A 20,710-nucleotide genomic window follows, 5' to 3' on the forward strand; every position below is an offset into this window, starting at 1 on the left:
GGTTGCACCCGTTGCATCGGAGCGTGGTCTCGGGAGGAAGAGGGGCATCCAGGAATTACACCGGAGTGGTCTCAGATGTTCTGGTGTATTCTCCCCCATTTTGCAGCAAGATTATTAAGTCTACACAAAGCATCCCCCTCAGGACGGCAGTGTAAAGAAAATATCCACCATTGTATACCATTCCATCCCAGGAGGAGACGAACCAAACACACACTGATCGGATTTCAATATATATATATATATATATATATATATATATATATATATATATATATATATATATATATATATATATATATATATATATATATATATATATATATATATATATATATATATACATACACACACAAAAAAAAAAGCCTCATTTTACTTGGTGACAGCAATTTCTCTTAAAGGGTTTGTCCTGTATTTGTATTAGAAAAAGATGGCTGCTTTATTCTGACAACCCCACACCTATCCATAGGTTATGTCAGGCATTGCTGCTCAGCTCCATTGAAGTGCATGGGGCAGCGTTGTCATACCACATACAGCCTGTGGACAAGTGTGGCACTGTTTTTTTTGGACGAAAGCATGCCATCTTTAAGACCAGAACAACCCCTTAAAAAAAAACAAAAAAAAAAAACACACAGCTGTCCAGGAGTAAGCAAATTCATAAAATGCAGCACTGGACTGTCTCTGGTATCTCAGGTGGACAATATGTCAACTGGCTGTCTGCTTAGGAGGGGCAGCGTTCAAACTTTAATAAAGAATTAGGAGAGGACTAGGGCACTATCCAGTTCAGGTTATGTAAAGCTAAGGAAATATAATTAACAGGGTTTTCCTAGAGGTGGCTGAGCAGCGATGTGCCGATCCTGCACGTGACGGCAGTAACTGGCTGCAACGGTCTCATGGCAAAGGAGCTGTGGCACTGGAATGCAGGAAGCTTAAAAAGGAGATTTTGATTTATTTGATTTTAGGCCTCTTTCACACTTGCGTTGTCCGGATCCGGCGTGTACTCCACTTGCCGGAATTACACGCCGGATCCGGAAAAACGCAAGTGTACTGAAAGCATTTGAAGACGGATCAGTCTTCAAAATGCTTTTAGTGTTACTATGGCACCCAGGACGCTATTAAAGTCCTGGTTGCCATAGTAGGAGCGGGGAGCGGCATACTTACCATCCGTGCGGCTCCCGGGGCGCTCCAGAGTGACGTCAGAGCGCCCCAGGCGCATGGATGACGTGCCATGCGATCACGTCATCCATGCGCGTGGGGCGCCCTGACGTCACTCTGGAGCGCCCCGGGAGCCGCACGGATGGTAAGTATGCTGCTCCCCGCTACACTTTACCATGGCTGCCAGGACTTTAGCGTCCCGGCAGCCACGGTAACCACTCTAAAAAAGCTAAACGTCGGATCCGGCAATGCGCCGAAACGACGTTTAGCTTAAGGCCGGATCCGGATCAATGGGCTTTCATTCCGGATCCGGCCTTGTGGCAAGTCTTCAGTTTTTTTTGGCCGGAGCAAAAAGCACAGCATGCTGCGGTATTTTCTCCGGCCAAAAAACGTTCCGTTCTGGAACTGAAGACATCCTGAATGGATTTCACTCCATTCAGAATGCATTAGGATAATCCTGATCAGGATTCTTCCGGCATAGAGCCCCGACGACGGAACTCTATGCCGGAAGAAAAGAACGCAGGTGTGAAAGAGCCCTTAGATTTTTTTATTTGTTTTTTTAACATCTCCTCCCCCCCCCGCCTTTTCCATTCATAGACATTCCCTTTAAAGTTCTGCCATTTAAAGATCTAAACTGGAAAAAGTTAAAGCTTTCATTTGGTAAATCTCATCTGTGATCAAGCTGGAGAGGATCCCTCAGCAATCCAGATCTGTGTAGTTCAGTAAATACTTCTTCCTTAAATCATCCTGGAACATCTTGTAACAGCGTGTTGGGCTGTTCCCTCTGTTATTCCTTCTAGAATGTTATGAATAAATTGACCACTTGGCATTACCAGATGGTAGCAGCACTGATTGGAGAATGTCAGTGTCAGACTGCAGGGACACTTTAACAAGGAGGGATGTAACTGTAAAGTGTCAAATTTACCGTATGCCAAGAGTGTGCAAAGCAGTAATCAAAGCAAAAGGTGGTTACTTTGAAGAACCTAGAATATGACATTTTCAGTTGTTTCACACTTTTTTGTTATGTATATAATTCCACATGTGTTAAATTCATAGTTTTGATGCCTTCAGTGTGAATCTAGTTTTTATAGTCCCGAAAATAAAGAAAACTCTTTGAATGAGAAGGTGTGTCCAAACTTTTGGTCTGTACTGTACATTGTAAGTCAGGACAAATCAGTTTGGCTCCGCATCGTCAGGCGGACATCAAAAGACTGCAAGCAGCGTTTTGGTGTCAGCCTCCAGAGCGGAATGGAGGCTGCAATATAATATATTTTTATCTCTATCTGGAGAAATATATTTACGATCTATATCACTATATACATTTATATAGATGGTGTACATTATATCGGGGGGGGCAGACGCAGAGGGAGGGCACACCAGTGGATCAGGGCTCTGGTGTTTTCACAGGGCTGCCGTCACTGGTAAGGATCACGCACGCGCAATCCCTCACAGGAGCCGTCCGGCAGCCAGATACAGGGAGAGAGGGGGCCAGGCTCTGACGTTTTGTGTACAGAGCCAGGCCCCTCCCTCAGGCAGGGATAAGCCTGTACACGAAACGTCAGCACAGGGAGCCTGGTGGATGACGTTGCGGGTCACATATAGAATCCCGGTACTATAGAAATAAAATGTAAATGACAAAAAAAAAAAGTGCTATTAGATAGGTTATAAGGCACATGGGCATATGTTTATATAACTGACAACCCCTTTAAAGGCTTCCGTTTTGACTTGCGTCTTACAGATTCTGTTTTCCGTTAAAACTATCCAATTCTGAGAAAAGCAGAAATATGAGCCCCCCCACACAAAAACGTGGCAGTACCGGGTATTCAAAGCCAAGGATGCACCTTTACCCCAGAAATAAGAGGATGCGGATCCATCGCCGACAACCTGTCGCAGACTTCCGTGCAGCCTTTCATCCATTCTCTGGACAGTCTGTCACTTATTAACAAAGGCATAAAAAGAGGTCCTCTGCAAAGTGCATGAGTACAGCCAGTTCTCTGCTAGCGGTAACAGCGGGAGAAAGCCGCTCACGGATCCTCTCTGCGCCAGGACCACAGGCCATTCCCATGGTTCATTCGTCCCCATCACAGGGGGGGGGGGGGGTAAAGTGAACACACAGTTCCTGCATCTATGCCAAATAACTCCCTCAACCTCTGCCAAGTTGGCTGCGAGCGTGTTCATTAGAATAGTAAACACATACAAGGGATTTAAGCTACAAAACAGGAATTAAACATCAAGCCAAATATATACACAGAGAGGAGGCGAGCTGCGGCCAAGCGGGGCCACGGATCACGCCACAGGAATAAAAGGCAAGAGCTGACAAGACGACAATCTTCACAAGAGCTTTATGCTACATCATCCACACCAATGCCAGGACAAGAAAAACGGACCCGCTGGCCACGTCACGCTGGGATAAAATAGGCACAAATACACACACACCACAATAGTAGCACCACTAAAACCCAAGAACATCCAAGTCGTTCCAACGGGTCAGATGGGCTGAAGGTTGGTTCACAGCACAAAATACACAGGGCATCAAGTCCAGAGGTCACCACCCAACAGTGACATGGACAGGACACACCGAGGAGCACAATAGACAAAGAATAATGGAAGCAATACCTAGCTCATCCCAGAGCTGCCTGTACTTGTCAGTCATCGCAGTGCCTTGTTGTCTCCACAGGGAAAGACGGGGATCCGCCATGAACTGCTCCGTTATTAAGGTCAGCATACGTGCTCCATTGGAGTCCCTCATTTTTAACATCTCCCGTACCTGCCAACAGGAAGGAAAGTGTAGAGCAGCATTATGGCAGAACTGTATGGTACAGAGGCGGTCATTTAACATTTTTGCTTTTGGTTAAACTTTATATATATATAAAAATAAAAAATCATGCACTTCAGGGAGAGTATAAGGGTACGTGCACATTGTTCAGATTTGTGTGCAGAAAAACCTCACAGAAACCTGCACATTTATCAGGGATTTTGTGCACATTGAAAACCACTCTACACAAGCCCTCCTGCACACGACCGTAGGCATTTTGCAGTCCCCAATACAGATCCGCAAAAAACACAGATGATGTCCGTGTGCATTATGTATTTTACAGAACGGAACAGCTGGACCCTAATAGGACAGTCCTATCCATGTCTGTAATGTGGGTAATAGGACATGTTCTATTTTTTGGGGAACGGTAATACGGACATACGGTAACGGAATGCTCACAGAGTAACTTACGTTTTTGTTAAGGACCCATTAAAGAGGACCTTTCAGGGTTTTTATTTATTCTAGATAGATACCTTTTTACTTGCGGGGTACCCCCCACTGATGCTGCCACCCTGCCCATTTTTGGAAAATATCGCTCCTGCGACCCGGATGCATGCGGTTGTATTATTGTAACTGAAGCGTTTTTGCAGATCCATGACAGATGAGCAAAAAACACTAAGGCTACTTTCACACTTGCGTTTTGGCTTTCCGTTTGATATCCGTTCAGGGCTCTCACCAGTGATCCAAACCGGATCAGTTTTGCCCTAATGCATTCTGATTGGAAAAGGATCCGCTCAGAATACATCAGTTTGCCTCCGATCAGTCTCCATTGCACTCTGGAGGCGGACACCAGAATGCTGCTTGCAGCGTTTCGCTGTCCGCTCGACGAAACTGAGCCAAACGGATCCGTCCTGACACACAATGTAAGTCAATGGGGACGGATCAGTTTTCTCACACAATAGAAAACCGATCCGTCTCCCATTGACTTTCAGTGGAGTTCAAGACGGATCCGTCATGGCTATAGAAGACCTAATACAACCGGATCCATTCATGACGGATGCATGCGGTTGTATTATTGTAACGGAAGCGTTATTGTGAAAGTAGCTTTAATAAAACAAAACATTTCAGGAGAGGTGACAGGTGCTCAAAAAATACATACATACATACATACATACATACATACAATTAACATACGGCGCAAACAAAATCACCAATAACCCATTGTCGTCAGCATGTTCCCTTCGGAGGACACACTGGTAAACTAGGCTATTCCGTCCCCCATAATAAAAACATTTATAATACACCAACATAAAGGAGACCAAAGGTAGCTAAAAGTATAGTCTTTTGGACTATGAAATAACAGACCTTTAACAGTACAAAGAAAGAAAGGATTGCGTATGAATACATCTTTTTTATATTCATGTGTAGGTGTCAAAGCAGATAGTCTTAATCTAATACTCTCCTCAGCTCCAAAATTCTAGTAAATATTATATGTGTTCAGCCCAGGATGATACAAACTAAAGCGCGTCTCTCCGCCCGACATCTACACATCAATAAGCCATTCATGTGCTGATATGTGGACAGCTGCAGACATAGATTTGGCCTTAAGGGGGCGACCTTGTAAGATACTTGACTGCCCTGCGGTGACTCCAGGGAGCAGGTTTTTCCAGGCAGCCCTCTCCAAGCAGACTCCCATTTCTCATTTAGCACTGCACAAACCCAAAGGGATTGCTGAAAGCACAGATACAAGGCTGGACTCAGCAGAGCCCGTCCGATTATCTCCTGTATATCCACATGCGGATGAACTGCATTGAATGTAGAAGCTCTGAGACTGACGCAGTTACAGTAAAAATTCCTTTACTCCGGCAATGAATGGGGCCTGGCAGGTTCTGGATTATAAGTGTGCAAATCCAGGAGGAGATAGCTTCTGGGAAGCGATAAAACCGAAAGGAGCGGCTGGTTGCACATTCGTGTAGTTGCTCTATTAATTTCTATGGGAGTTTAGGAGATAGACGAGTACAGTGCTCCACTACCCCCAGAATTCCCAGAGGTGAATGGAGCGGCCGCACACATGGATGACCAGCCGTTCCGTTCATTTCAGGAGCTGCAAAGGGTACAGGGGCCTCAGTTCTCGTGATTACTGGGTGTCCCAGCAGCAGGACCCCATCTGTTATTCCCTATCCTCTGGAATACCCCTTTAATACATCCCCATGAGGAGTCCGCCACCAGGAACACTGAAAAAAAAGCCATACCTTGGCAAAAAGCAAGTTGAGTTGCTTTCCTGATCCATGGTAACCACCCTGGGAGAGGAAGAGCTTGACCTGTTCCTGGACCTGTTCTTCATCCAAATGCCAGCAATTCTCATCGTCTATACTGGCGCCGGCTGTCGGGTCTGGAGCACCTATTCACAGGGAAAGACAGCGGTGTGTTAATGCACAGGACACGGACACTGCGTCTGCTTTGTACAGGGAGATCGGGCAGGAAACCGCCACCTTCCACATTCTGATCATACCAAATTCATTTTTAGGCCTCATACACACTATACCCATTCCAGGGGCTGCAAATTGTGTATCCGCAGAATACAGATGTGGTCCAGGTACCGACTGCATTTTTTGTTTTCGTGGACCCAGCAACTTCAATAGGTCCGTGGTCTGCATTTTGTGGCTATCACATCTTTTGGAGGAATGGACAAAGGGTTAGCAAACGGATGATGAGTGTGCTTTCTGCATCCGTATGTCCGTTCAAAGGGTAGGACACATCCTATACTTGGCCGCAAAATGCAGATCACGGACCCGTTGAAGTCATGGGTTCTGCAAATAATGCAGATTTTTGTGGATCTGCAACTGGCGGACTGCAAAATACATACAGCCATGTGCACGAGGTCTTCTACCGAGAGGATCTGGGCACTAGAGGAATCCGTCATGGCACCGGACACTAATGATCAGTGTTGCCGTTATACACACATTCAGCAATTAAAATAAGTGCACAAAACCAGACAGATGTTAACATTTACATGATTTTTCTATTACTTATGTCGTGCCAACATACTCTGCAGCACTAAACCCGAGACACACAACCTAGGACAGGGATGCCCAACCTGCAGCCCTTCAGCTGTTGCAAAACTACAACTCCCAGCATGCATGGACAGCCTACATCCATTACGCATGCTGGAAGTTGTAGTTTTGCAACAGCTGGAGGGCCGCAGGTTGAGCATTCCTCATCTGGGAGAAGCCTGCAATATTCTCAATTGTCTGTGCCCATGATTCTTATAGCCAGCCATACAGCAAGGGGTCAAGTGTTTCATTACATTGGAGGGTTACAGACCCCCTTTATTCCAGGCTTTTCTCACTTCAGAAAATGGCATTTATCATGTAGATTAAGTTATACAAGGCTCTTACTAATGTATCGTGATTGTCCATATTGTCTCCTTTGCCAACTTCATTTATTTATTTTTTTACCACATTATAGGCTCATATACAGGGGTTACGACCACACTACAATCCATCAGCGGTGGTCGTGTTTGCACACTATAGGAAAAAGCTCTAGGCCGTGTTCTTCCACAGTCCTGGCCACCAGAAAGGCTGGCACTTTTTCCTATAGTGTATAAGCACGTCCACCGCTGCAGGATTACAGGGTTATCGTAACCATGGAAATGAGCAGTGTATAATGTGATGGAAATATGAATTTAGCCAGCGAAGGAAGCAATATGGACAATCACAATACATTAGTAAGTGGTTTGTATTAACTTTCCCTACATAAATGCCTTTTGCTGAAGTGAGACAACCTCTAAAAATCGACTACTATGTCATTTAGAGGAAATGATTGAACCCCAGACCATCAGGACATGAGGCTATTGACTACTATAAAGGCAACGCCCATCTGTCAGTCATTTTTGGCTCCAAACCGTGCAAGTCTTCATTACTCACACCCTACAGTTTTAGGTCTACAGTTCCACTGCAGATCTTGGTCTACAAATCCTAGTCCCCTACCAAAACCATGATGCAGATGAAACTCAAAAAATATGAATATCGTGCAAAGTTCATTTATTTCAGTAATGCAACTTAAAGGGGTTTTACCACATTGTTTTGACAAATTTAGCTGTCAGACACTAGCGACCCGCTAGTGTCTGCTCTACCAAACAATGCTTTTATGAGCCTCTAGGTGCTATGGGGGCGTCTTTTCAGCACCTAGAGGCTCAGTCTACCTTCACAAAATTCCGCCCAGCGCGTCCCTCCAGCCCGCCCATCTCCTCTGGAATGCGATCCTACCTCTGAGTCAGCAGACGAATTCTCGCGCCTGCGCTGTGCGCGTCTGTCTTCGGCGCCGTGGAAATGTCTGTGCAGGGAGTGGTCAGACATGCACTGCGCCGAAGACAGACGCGCACGGCGCAGGCACGAGAATTAGTCTGCTGACTCAGAGGTAGGATCGCATTCCAGAGGAGATGGGGGGGCTGGAGGGACGCGCTGGGCGGCATTTTGTGAAGGTAGACTGAGCCTCTAGGTGCGGAAAAGATGCCCCCATAGCACCTAGAGGCTCATTAGCATATCAATAAAAGTTTTTTTTTTTTGGCAAACGGCTGCACACAAAGGCATTATAATAGCATTGTTTGGTAGAGCAGACACTAGCGGATCGCTAGTGTCTGACAGCTAAATTTGTCAAAACGATGTGGTAGAAACCCTTTAAAAAGGTGAAACCAATACATGAGATGGACTCATTACATGCAAAAGCGAGATATTTCAGGCCTTTATATTAGTTATAATTTGGATGATTATGGCTTACAGCTTATGAAACCCCAATGTCACAATTTTGAGGTACCCTTTGCTCAGGGGTATGGATTAATTAGCTGACTAGAGTGTAACACTGAGCCTAGAATATTGAACCTTTTCACAAAATTCTAATTTTAAGCTGCATTAACGCAATTCCTTTTAATTTGCATTACTGAAATAAATGGACTTTTGCACAATGTTCAAATTTTTCGAGTTTCACCTGTAGGTGTGCATGGGAGCTGTAGACAACATGGGGAGAGCGAAGTCACTTCCCATGTTAAAAAGCTAATTCCAAAAAAGCTGTGACACTGCGTAAAATATATCCAAACAGAATGCAAGGACTTGCAAAGCTCCGGACATTATTTTGCGGCCATCAAGATCTAAAGGACATGGTAAAAGGTCTCACTTCCAGCATCTGATCTGTGCTCTGATCCACTGTGAATGAAATACAGGCCTAGGAGATTTGCAGATCATTGCGTTCTGTTCTTCTTTACATTTTACACCGTGTCCCAGCTTCTTAGGAATTGGGGTTGCACTTCGACTCGTGAAACAGTAGCGACCGTGCGCGCTGCCTTTACTACAGAGATGGGAAACAACCGCACTTTCTAAAAAAACGACAACCTGGAACGTGTCGATTAAGACCGCGCTACAGACCGACCCTTGCAGGGCTGTACAAACAAGGAGCCTTGAGACGCCCTGTTCCTGAAGCTCTCAGCGATTCATCTTCTGTAAAGGGTTCAAATGACGGGTCTCCTTCCCCGACTCCTCTTCAAAAGGTTGCAGATAACACTCAGGAGGACAGATCGGCTCTCCGCTGGCTGAGGCAGCTGTTGTCAGCGTATGTTCCCAATATCGTCTTGCACAGATTCTTAAATGTTTCATAACTGGGGACCTGATCTACCCTCGCTGCCGAAAAATAATTTGTTTTCAGGACCAGATTAGTCTTACAACGCGCTTCTACTGACTGACCCACGTAAGTGCTCACAGTAATATAATTTAACCCTTTGCCGTCGGGTCTAAAAACAAAGCACAAAATTTGGACCCATTGACCAAACGTCATGTTCTCACAGAAGTGGTAGCCCCCAATAACTTGATGCACCCCTACACTTCTATAAAAAATGCACGTTACCCTTCCTAAATTAATGTAAAAGTTATTAGCCCTTGGAGATTCTGACCGATAACAGATGCAGTTTACCGTCTTCTGTCCATGTTCTCAGCAGATCTTGCTCATAGGAAGACACTGGCGGCCCTCAACAGGTCAGGGGCATCGGCACCACACGAGATGCCACAGAAAGACTGCTCTGTGCCCATGCTAAGCCAATGGGCATATCTAAGCCCCTGGGAAGACCAGGTCTTCAGGATACGACAATTAAGTAAATTCAATCCTTGAGGGTATCCTCACAGGTGGCACACACACTGCAGATTTATTGCAGCGTTTTTCCAGTATCAGCATATGATGTTTTAAGAAAACCCCAGAGAGGGCCATGCCAGTGCTGCCTCCGATTCAAAATCGCCCGTCGTCTCCTTTAGAACAGTAGCGCAGTGTAATGATAACTGCTTGGGATGGGCAGAAGTAATTGCACCGCGCTGCTGCCACAAAGGAGACTATGCCCTAGGACTTTTGAAGCGTAAGCAGCACTTGCATGAGCGGCACTACCTCTTCAAGCAGCGGATCAGCGAGAATGCTGAGAGTCATACCCCCGCTGATCTGACATTGATAACCTACCCCGAGGATCAATAAGTACATACTGTACAACCCCTTTAAGCCCACACAGAGTCACGAGTCCCATTTCCTAACCCTAGACCAGTCCTAAGAAAATAATTAAATCCAGATATAGAAATCTAGTAATACGAGTGGTACACTGGAGGGCACAGGGCATATCGGCTTGGCACAGACATCACAACGTAGGCTGTGGAATCGCTAATGTACATTCTGCCCATGTTCCTGCACTGCAATAAATAGGACACTGCAGTAGTACGGGAAGGATCTGGTACAGGACGCCTGCCGATAGTACACGCCCGCTACGGTGGCCCACTTTTAGCACCAAATGACTACTAAATATATTCATTGCAAAAAGTTCATATGGGTCTAAACTTTCCTGACAGAAGGTGGGACAAACACCGATCTGCAAAATGGTGCGGAAGAGAAACGGCAAGTAAAATTAAATATCTATGGGCAAATTAAAGAGAACCCGTTAGTAAATTCATACTATCTGAACCATAAGTAGCACAAGATATCAGGAGGATCCCGTATTACAGGCAATTGTGAGTTGCTCTGATTGTTACCGGGAAAAAAATTAAAAAATAAAAAAATAAAAAAACAGTTCAGAGCCAGGAAGAGGAGTCATGGAGCAGCCTCCTGCCAGCTTATCCCCACCCAACGCCATCGCCAGGCCTATTCCTATTTATGTATATATAGTAGGGCTGAAACGATTATTCGAATAACTCGATTAAATCGAGTCAAAAAATTCATCGATGCAGTTTCCCTGCATCGAGGAATCGTTTAAATCACGTGATCACGGAGCGGGAGTGAAATTAAGCGTCTCACTCACCGCTTCCGTGTCCTCCGGAGGCCAGAGAGGCAGGACTGAGCGGCCGGCACAGCTGAGGGAGGAGGAGGAGGGAGGAGGAGGGAGTCTCTCCCTCCCCACTGTGCGCGGCTGCCGCTGAACACCAATCTAGGACGTAGGAGGAGGAGGGGAGGGACTGTGGCCACTGCACTACCAATGAATCTGCCGGCCATATCCCACAGGGTCCCCCCCCCCATATCATTGGTGGCAGTTTGCAGTTCCGATCGGAGCCCCAGCAGTGTAATGCTGGGGCTCCGATCGGTTACCATGGCAGCCAGGACGCTACTGAAGTCCTGGCTGTCATGGTATGTTAGTGAGCAGAGAGCAGCGCATTATACTCACGTGCGCTGTGGCCGCCGGTCGCTCCTTCTGTCTGTGCGGCGGATTGCTAATGCTTACAGCATTAGCAATGCGCCGCACAGACCTATGAGAAGGAGCGACCGCCGGCCACAGCGCACGTGAGTATAATGCGCTGCTCTCTGCTCACTAACATACCATGACAGCCAGGACTTCAGTAGCGTGACTCCTGGCTGCCATGGTGACCGATCGGAGCCCCAGCATTACACTGCTGGGGCTCCGATCGGAACTGCAAACTGCCACCAATGATATGGGGGGGGGGAGGGAGGGGGGGGGGGTTGCGTTACCCGAGGGGGGAGGCAGATCAGAGGCTGGAGGGGGGGGGGGGGAGGCAGATCAGAGGCTGGAGGGGGGGGGGAGGCAGATCAGAGGCTGGGGGCAGGCAGATGGAGAGAGAGTGGTTAATGGAGGCTGCAGGCACCACCTTGGTTTGTATAAAGTTATTGGTTTAGAGAGGGGTTAATGAAGGCACCTCCAAGGTGCTTCCATTAACCTCTTCAAACCAATAACTTTATACATGCCTAATGCCAAGGTGCTTCCATTAACCCCTCCAAACCCAATGGGCATGTATAAAGTTATTGGTTTGGAGGGGTTAATGGAAGCACCTTGGCATTAGGCATGTATAAAGTTATTAACCCCTTCAAACCAATAACTTTATACATACCTAATTACGTACGTTATTTTAAGTAGCTTTTTCTTATTAGATTACTCGATGAATCGAGAAATATAATCGATAGAATACTCGATTACAAAAATATTCGTTTACTGCAGCCCTAATATATAGGAAGACGAGAAGCTGGCAGGAATCCTCCCAGGAGGCCATTTTCCCCCTCTTCTTGACTCTCATCATGGTTCAGGCAACAATCTCCTGACAGGTTTCCATTAATAATTAAGCTGTTGACGGATCCTGTGGAAGTAGTTGCCCTGCTCTGCAACAAACCTAATAGTTATGGCCCAGCCATCTATAAACAACGTCCACCATTTAAGGGCTCCTACTTCACATATAACACCCTCCAAGTATGAAAGTGGTTCTGTGGAGGGAATCTAGACTGAACATCACATCTGACATCTAAAGCCAACGCTGACTCATGGAGTTGCGGGAACGTTCCAGTATTTCCTGTAAACTTTTGTATCCTCGTCATCTTGTGCGCTCACAGACCATGTCTCTCGGGTCAATCTTGCTCTGGTGGAGCACTGGGCTTTACTACATGATTTTATGGCATTGCTACCCCACACACCTGTGCCTACTGCTCTCTCACCACATACCTGAGCTCTGAGCTCACAGGCCTGGAGCAACGGCCTAACAAAGGGCGACTGTTCAGCCAAACAAGCAGCTCCTCTTTATGTCAAGACATTCTTTCAGACTTATTAGCTCCCTACTCATTCATCGGTGAATGTAATACACAGCTTGGGTGAAAATTTTCTTTTTTTAAAATCTACAATCAAGTCAACTGAGGGCATAAAAAGAATTAAAAATAAAACTAAAAATTTAACTATGCACCTGCATAAAAGACTAGACTATTCCCACCAAGAATGAAAAACCATCCGTAAATGTACATAACAAAATCATTGAGATCTGCCTGCTTATACATTAATACTGTCCCCTATATGCTTGGCAGATTAGAGGGTAGAAACACAAAAACGTTAGCAAATTACAGGACGGGTCATGCCATGCAAACAGCCAAGCAAAGACAAACCGCTTTTCACTGTAAAGTTAATTTTTCAGCAGTTACTCCAGCTCCCATTACTCCTTGCATGGTTTTGTTTAGATTTTCCAAATGTACTTCATTTGCAGTTCTCTTATCCCCATGTTGGACTCATGTTGTTCTTTGTCATGCGTCTGTTGTCCCATCGTTCCTTAAAGGGGTTCTGCACTTTGTTTAAACTGATGATCTATCCTCTGGATAGATCAGCATCTGATCGGCGGGGATCCGACACCCGGGACCCCCGCCGCCGATCAGCTGTTTGAGAAGGCAGTGGCGCTCCAGCAGCGCAGCAGCCTTCTCACCGTTTACCGCTGGCCCAGTTACTTCATGACTAGTATCAACTGGGCAGGGCTAAGTTACTCTGTTCACTTGAATGGAGCGCCGCTGCTTCTCAAATAGCTGATTGGCGGGGGTCCCGGGTGTCGGATCCCCGCCAGAGGATAGATCAGTTTAAACAAAGTGCAGAACCCCTTTAAGGCCTCTTGCACACGATCATATGTATTTTGCGGTCCGCAAAAAATACAGATGACATCAGTGTGCATTCAGTATTGTGCAGAACAGAACAGCTGGCCCCTAATAGAACAGTACTATCCTTGTCCGTAATCCGGACAACAGGACACGTTCTATTTTTTATTTTTTGGCAGAACGGAAATACAGAAACGGAATGCATACCGAGTACCTTCCGAAACGGAATGAAAATACGTTTGTGTGCAACAGGCCTAAGGCAGTGAGACATGTCCTGACAGCAGATTACGTAAAACTAACCATGCCTCTTTGTCTTACCAATGGCGCGTCCTACATTACTACGCAGGATGTATAACCTACAGCAACTGAATATCAGAACAGTTTTGCCGCAGGGCACAAAGGTGGGCTAATAACTTTAGACCAAGGCAATTTTGACAAATTGTATTTGGGGAAAATGATATAAAAGCAATATAGGTTGGTCTGGATACATTTATATTAGTGGCACAGCCCCTTTAAAATTGTCTGACTCAGAATGCAGGTATCAGGAACAAATTATTCCCAATAATTGCCGGACCATGAGCGAAGGTCGCAGCTGCATTTGCATGCAGCAATCTCCTCCTCTTTATGGGCTAGCGCTTGTCCCATAGAGAACATTTTTTTCTGGGCAGCAATGCCCATTTATTCAGGATCATCTTCTGCCCAGAAACAAGGATTTTGGTGTCCACATCAATAATGCTTTCAACCAATGAATGAGCACTTGCTTACTCATCAGGTCATCAATGGTACCTTCGCACAAGGCAATTATCGGGAAGGAGCATTTCTAGGAAGGCTTCTTTGAGAATTGCCAAAGGGGTTACTGCTAAATCAGATGAAGATTACTCCAATCTAGCGTGTATGGTCACTTTCAGAGTGTTCAACCATCAACCCATGGTGATTCCACACAATAGTCGTACAATCACTTTGCAAACGCAGTCAAACATTTTGGTGCACATTAGCCAGTATAGTCACTCACAGTGGCCATATATTTTTAATACTGGGTGAAGAACTAGTGACCTTTCAAGAAAATAATTTGTGGACAAAGAACGAAAGGCCTTTTATCTATCAGAAGATTTAAACATGGCCGACTTCCTACCAGACAATGGTGGCATCATGCCACCTGAAGAACATCTGTCAAGGTTGAGACAGTCGAATTTTATGAAAGTTAGTCTAATGTGCATTTGCACCTTAAAAAGGTAGCCATACACATTACCAGAAGTAGGTTGGTTGTACAAATGATCCTCTGTACAGCCACATATTTCAGTTCATAAGGACCATCACGTTTGATGGCGCCAGCTGAGGACCAAACCCCTCTTTCCTGATAGTGTCACTAGCACCCATCTAAGGAAAATTCTACACCAAGACAGCTTCCTTCCAGACTATGACAGTATTATGGGTCAGCTAAAATTACTCCATTGATAAATTTCATCCAACGAACCATCATTTTGATAGACTGACCATTTTGGTCAACTACAGACTAATGTACAATGTACTACAGCAGGGATCAACAACCTTCGGCACTGCGGCTGCTGTGAAACTACAACTCTTAACATGCACGCTTACATGGCTGTTCTTATTGCTCCCACAGAAGTGAACGGAGGATTCTGGGAGTTGTAGTTTCAGAACAGCTGGTGTTCTGGAGATTGCTGCTCCCTGTACTATAGGAATAGGTTTGCTCCACATACACAAAGTGGTCATGACCACACGCGTTTCATGATGTGAGCCAGTCGTAAGGTCCTACTTCCTTGCTAATGGCTAGAAAAGAAACTTCCATCAGAGAGAATGTAAATTGAAGGATGAGGAGCAGACCTCTCAACAGACCGGGAAGAACTTCAAAGAGAACGTGTTTCAGCAGGACAAAGCTTTGCTAGGGTCTTTTAGATTAAATGTGGATTTGTTTATTGAGAAAGTTAACATGTTTGCCTTTATGGCTGCGATAAGATTACGCTTGGCTGCGGACTCCATTAAGGATACCAGTGTGAAAAGCAAACAAATGTTACCTTGTCCCGGGCCTTTATGTCCCACAGCCTAGGGTAAACCATTGTGCAACATGACCGTGGAGTATGAGGCCATAGGGCCCAAGTACAAGAGGCCTCTCGCCATAAAGCTTCCAATTACATTCTTCAAAGCTGTCCTAGATCACATAAAACATTATCTAAATGATAGGACACAGAACTCAACTAGCATTGCTCTGAGGGCTCCATTACACGGGCTGGTAGAGCAGGCAGTCATTAGGAATGAGGAAGTTCATTCCCAAGTATTGCCCACTCGTTTAGCAGCATTATAATACAGCAATGATCGCTACGGGGATGAATGATCACTACAATTGCTCATGCCCACATAGTTTAATTGCTTGCAAGCAGCAAGCGCATCTTTGTTTGCACGTGGCGATATGCTAAAGATGAGGATTTTTAGTTACTACTGCCAGCGCCACTGCCTTCTCAAACAGCTGATCGGCGGAGGTCCCGGATGTTAGACCCCCGCGATCAGAAGCAGATCTATCCAGTGGATAGATCACCACGTTAAGAGAACTGCAGAACCCCTTTAAGCCTTATTGAAGGTGTGTGTTTATGGGGAACAGGGAGGGATATGTGGGAGATGGCCATCTCGGGCAGTTATTGGGAATAATGTGTATCGGCAGTTTAACAGTCTTCCCCAACACGACATCTGGAAACTCATTGTGCGGTGCAACTGTAGCACATCTCATCGTCATTTAAGAGAATGGAGCGGTGCTGCAGTCTCCTGCACAACCAGGTGGTCAGGAACAACAGAGTTGGAGAAACAAAAACCATGATGGCGATTACCATTACCAGTGAACTGTGAGTCTTCCAGTGCCCAACACCCAAGGTTCCTGGATTCTTGAATGGAAAAATCTGCCAATTACTGCAATGACATCCTCTGATCTTAATGTGCAGATGAGCTGGCCGACGTGCTGTAGAACCCCAATGTGGCCCTCACTCAGCCTTCCCAGAAACATATGGCTGAATGACCCTTCATTTGAAATGCTCTTTCACCATCCAAGAACCAAGTCTGAAGCGGCACATAAGCAAAACCTCAAGCGAGGTGAATGAGAGCATTGACAGAAAACTCACATCCCAAAGTGTGAGGAGCAGAAATCCCCCTCGAGTTTTCTTACAAATAAGCAGGGTGAAGGAAAGCATTGTTCTGCTGCACACCTCTCGTTTTATGGTCTCCTAACGTTCTCTCACCTGCATAGGACCAACTTCTAATGACAATCCAACAACATGGAGGCTTGGTGTGAAACGGCCTCATACCCCCCTATTATTGAAGGGCACAATTCACACACAAGCACTGCTGGATTTCAGACGGCGTAGCTAAAGGAGGCAAAATAGTCTACAGAATTTATCATTATGACAAATTAAACAGGTGCAATGAAAAACCCAAGTGATATAATCTGATGGGTAACTATGGGCAGGCTATAACATGCAGGAACTACAAATTGGCGTGTATTCAGGGGATGTGTCCCTAATCCTCCATCGCTTATTACAGAACTGCAGTTAGACCTCATGCATACGATATTCTACATCCGTGTGCCAGTCATTGTTTTTGGCGTTTGCAGACTGACCCACTCATTTCTATAGGGCCATGCACACAGGCGGAATTTTTGCGGATCCATGTGGCTGCAAATTATAAAACATGTACTATTCTGGTCTGTACTGTGGCCAAGATTGGTCATGACCATTGATGGGAGTGAGAAAAAATGCACAACGCAAACGGAAGGTGTATTTTGTAGATATGTGGTTCACGGACCGAAATACAGAGATAGTCATGTGCATGAGGTCTAAGGAGAAGTTTAAATGGACTCCATGCTGCTCCATTCAATGCCTGGGACTGAGGACATGCAAGTAAAACACTTCGCTTGTGGCACTGATTATATGATTTCTTCTCCGTTCACATCCAAATCTTAAAGGGGGAATTGTACTAGCACATTACTAGGATACACCAATCACTGAGTGGTGGGGGTTCCAACTCAATGATTCCCCACCGATCCTGAGAATAAAAGGGGCAGCAGCAATTATACAAGTCTCCAGTGCTCAGTGGCACCCCCCCACAGTTCATGAATATCTGTAGAAGGGCCACACTATTGAATCAGTGCTGTGGTCTCTTCGTTCTCAGAATCCCTAGGGGTACCAGAAGGCAGACACCTATTAATAAAGTGATGGCAGACCCTAGAAATAGGAATAGCCCTTTAATTCAGAATGCTACCATTTTCTGTCACCAGAAGCGTTCCACAATAAAGCTAGCCATACAATATCGTTGTCTGCCGAACGCTCATTGCCACAAAGCCGCCGGTCTCTCCTGACCTCCCCCCCCTTACACATGCATGCTCAAAATAGCATGTGTGGAGACCAAGTCACTGTAAGACAACTCTAGTGGAGGTTTATCTCCCCAAAAACAAAAGGATCGGCCATGTCAATATCCAACATCTGCAGTAGGGGAACAGTTGACCTGCTGGCCCCATATTGCGTTTCTTTCCTGTCTATCTGGGTCAAGACACACCAAAACCTGCGCACCATGAGAGATGAGCCGATTGGTCCAGAGTCGGATAATAACTTATTAGAGTCTGATATAGAAGCCAATGTAGAGATGACAGAACATTGTACAGCTCTCAGTTATTCGTATCAAACTGGCCCCCTAAAACAAAAAACCCTAGATGTATCTCAAATCAGGAGAAATAAGCTAAAAAAAAACCAAATTTCCCAGATTTTAATGCTTATGGAAATTATTTAGTTGAGATCTATAAAACTTTTTTTAAAAAGGAATCATAAAATAAGCAGCCAGCAGGCAAGCCAAGGCTACACGGAATACCATAGCTGACCTATGCAGCCATGTCTGGCTCGACCTCTTGGGAACACATTCATGACATAACGAGTCACATTCTAGGTCATCCTATCGAACACCCACACAGTGCTGGCGTTAACAGAGGAATGTCTCCGTCCCTGCGGTGAGGCTGTCTCCAAGAATCCATTTTACTAGTTTGGAGTCTGTGCCCCTCTGTTGTCTCCGTGCCACGTCCGTTTTACCTCTGATGAGCTTGCCTTTTGGAAACGCTCAGTCGCCAAGAGTATTAAAGTTTGTGAAGAAATTGGTGGGGGGGGGAATCCTGTATGTATTACAATTATGATCACCTCTAGACAGAGGTTCACAAGATGCCATGGAGACCAAAGGCAAAAACAGTGCTGGAGAGTGCTTTAGGAGGACATATCAAAGCATTGTAGATCTACACTGCAGCCCAGAAGACTCTTGGGGTACCTAAAAGTTAGAGAAGGGGACACACTAGCTGGTCCAGTCTAGGTAAGGCTACTTTCACACATGCGTTTTTGCTGTCCGGTTTAAGATCCCATGCCGGATCTCAAAACCGCTGAAACACACATCCCCATTTGAATAATACAACCAGCTGCATCCGTTCAGAACAGGTCGGCACTAAGACCACTAAGTGAATGGGCTCCGAATATAAAAAAATAAAATAAAAAATAATGTTCAGTTTCCCCATACCGCACACAAAAGCGCTACTTACAGAGGTTTTATGTCCGGCATGGGAACGCAACAAACCAGAACGGAACGCATTCTGGAGCTACCCGTTCCGGTTTGTTCAGTTTTGTTCTATATTGACAATGAATGGGGACAAAAAAACGGAAGCATTTTCCTCCGGTTTTGACATCCTCTGATGTGAAAGTAGCCTAACAAACAAAAGTACTCCCATTGTGGTCAGACAATTTATCATCAAACCTCTATTGCAGTTTTCATATTTCTGGGACAAATATTTTATATTTATGTGGCTTTTTGTGCAGACTTTCTGCATAGAAAATCGGCACCGTGTGCAGCCACCCTTCTAGATATGTAGCCACTGATTGAGCAGCCGTGTGCCCGACTCCATGTCATTTCCACTCCTTCAGTCTGGCTCTGCACAGTGTTTCCATCTGTATTAGGCCTCACGCACACGACAGTGGTGTTTTGCGGTCTGCAAAACACAGATGGTGCCCATCCGCAATTTGCGGAACGGGCACAGACAGCCTTTAATATAAATGCCTATTCTTGTCCGTAAAGTGCGGACAAGAATAGGACAGGTTATATATTTTTTTTTCAGCGGTGCCACGGAACAGAGCAATGGATGTGGACAGCACACAGAGTGCTGTCTGCATCTTTTGCGGCCCCATTGAAGTGAATGGGTTTGCATCAGCGGCTCGGATGCAGACCAAAACAACGGCCGTGTGCATGAGGCCTTAGGGTCCATTCACACATCAGTGTGCGTTTTGCGGATCCGCAAAACAGGGACAGCGGCAATGTGCGTTCCGCATTTTTCGGACTGCACATTGCCGGCTCTAAGAGGATATGCCTATTCTTGTCCGCTATTGCGGACAAGAATAGGACATGTTCTATTTTTTTCAGGATCGGAATTGCGGGTCCGCAATTCTGGATCGGGGCCGCACGTCGGACGGCCCCATAGAAATGTATGGGTCCGCAATTCCGTTCCGCAAAATGCGGAATGGAATTCCGGATGTGTGAATGGAGCCTTACTCTGAGCACCTTTGACCTATTCCTCAGCTCCTAGTGACATAGGAGCTGTCCCCGGGTGAGACTGCTGGTGGAAAGATGGATATAAGCCCACCACGAAAGCCTAGTGTCACCACCAGGAAGAGTGCCTGCGTTTGGCACAATGCGCACGTTTAGGGTCCATTCACACGTCCGTTGTTTCTTTCCTGATCTGTTCCGTTTTTTGCGGAACAGATCTGGACCTATTTTCAATGGGTCCTGAAGAAAAAAATAAAATAAAATCGGACAGCACAATGTCCGTTTTTTTCAGGACCCATTGAAAAGGAATGGGTCCAGATCTGTTCCGCAAAAAACGGAACAGATCAGGAAAGAAACAACGGACGTGTG

General features: G+C 45.6%; 1 protein-coding gene across 1 annotated transcript in view; it reads right to left on the reverse strand.

The window, feature by feature from the left end:
• ZSWIM6 (zinc finger SWIM-type containing 6) overlaps window positions 1-20,710 on the reverse strand; it is a 100,905-nt gene that overhangs the window by 36,821 nt on the left and 43,374 nt on the right. The window contains exons 3-4 of the mRNA XM_044276165.1: window positions 6,160-6,308; window positions 3,769-3,919 (exon numbers count right to left, since the gene is read on the reverse strand). Coding sequence (XP_044132100.1) covers window positions 3,769-3,919; window positions 6,160-6,308 — 300 coding nt within the window. The remainder of the gene's footprint in view (window positions 1-3,768; window positions 3,920-6,159; window positions 6,309-20,710) is intronic.

Source organism: Bufo gargarizans, chromosome 1 (genome assembly GCF_014858855.1).
Source record: "Bufo gargarizans isolate SCDJY-AF-19 chromosome 1, ASM1485885v1, whole genome shotgun sequence".
Lineage (NCBI taxonomy): Eukaryota > Metazoa > Chordata > Amphibia > Anura > Bufonidae > Bufo > Bufo gargarizans.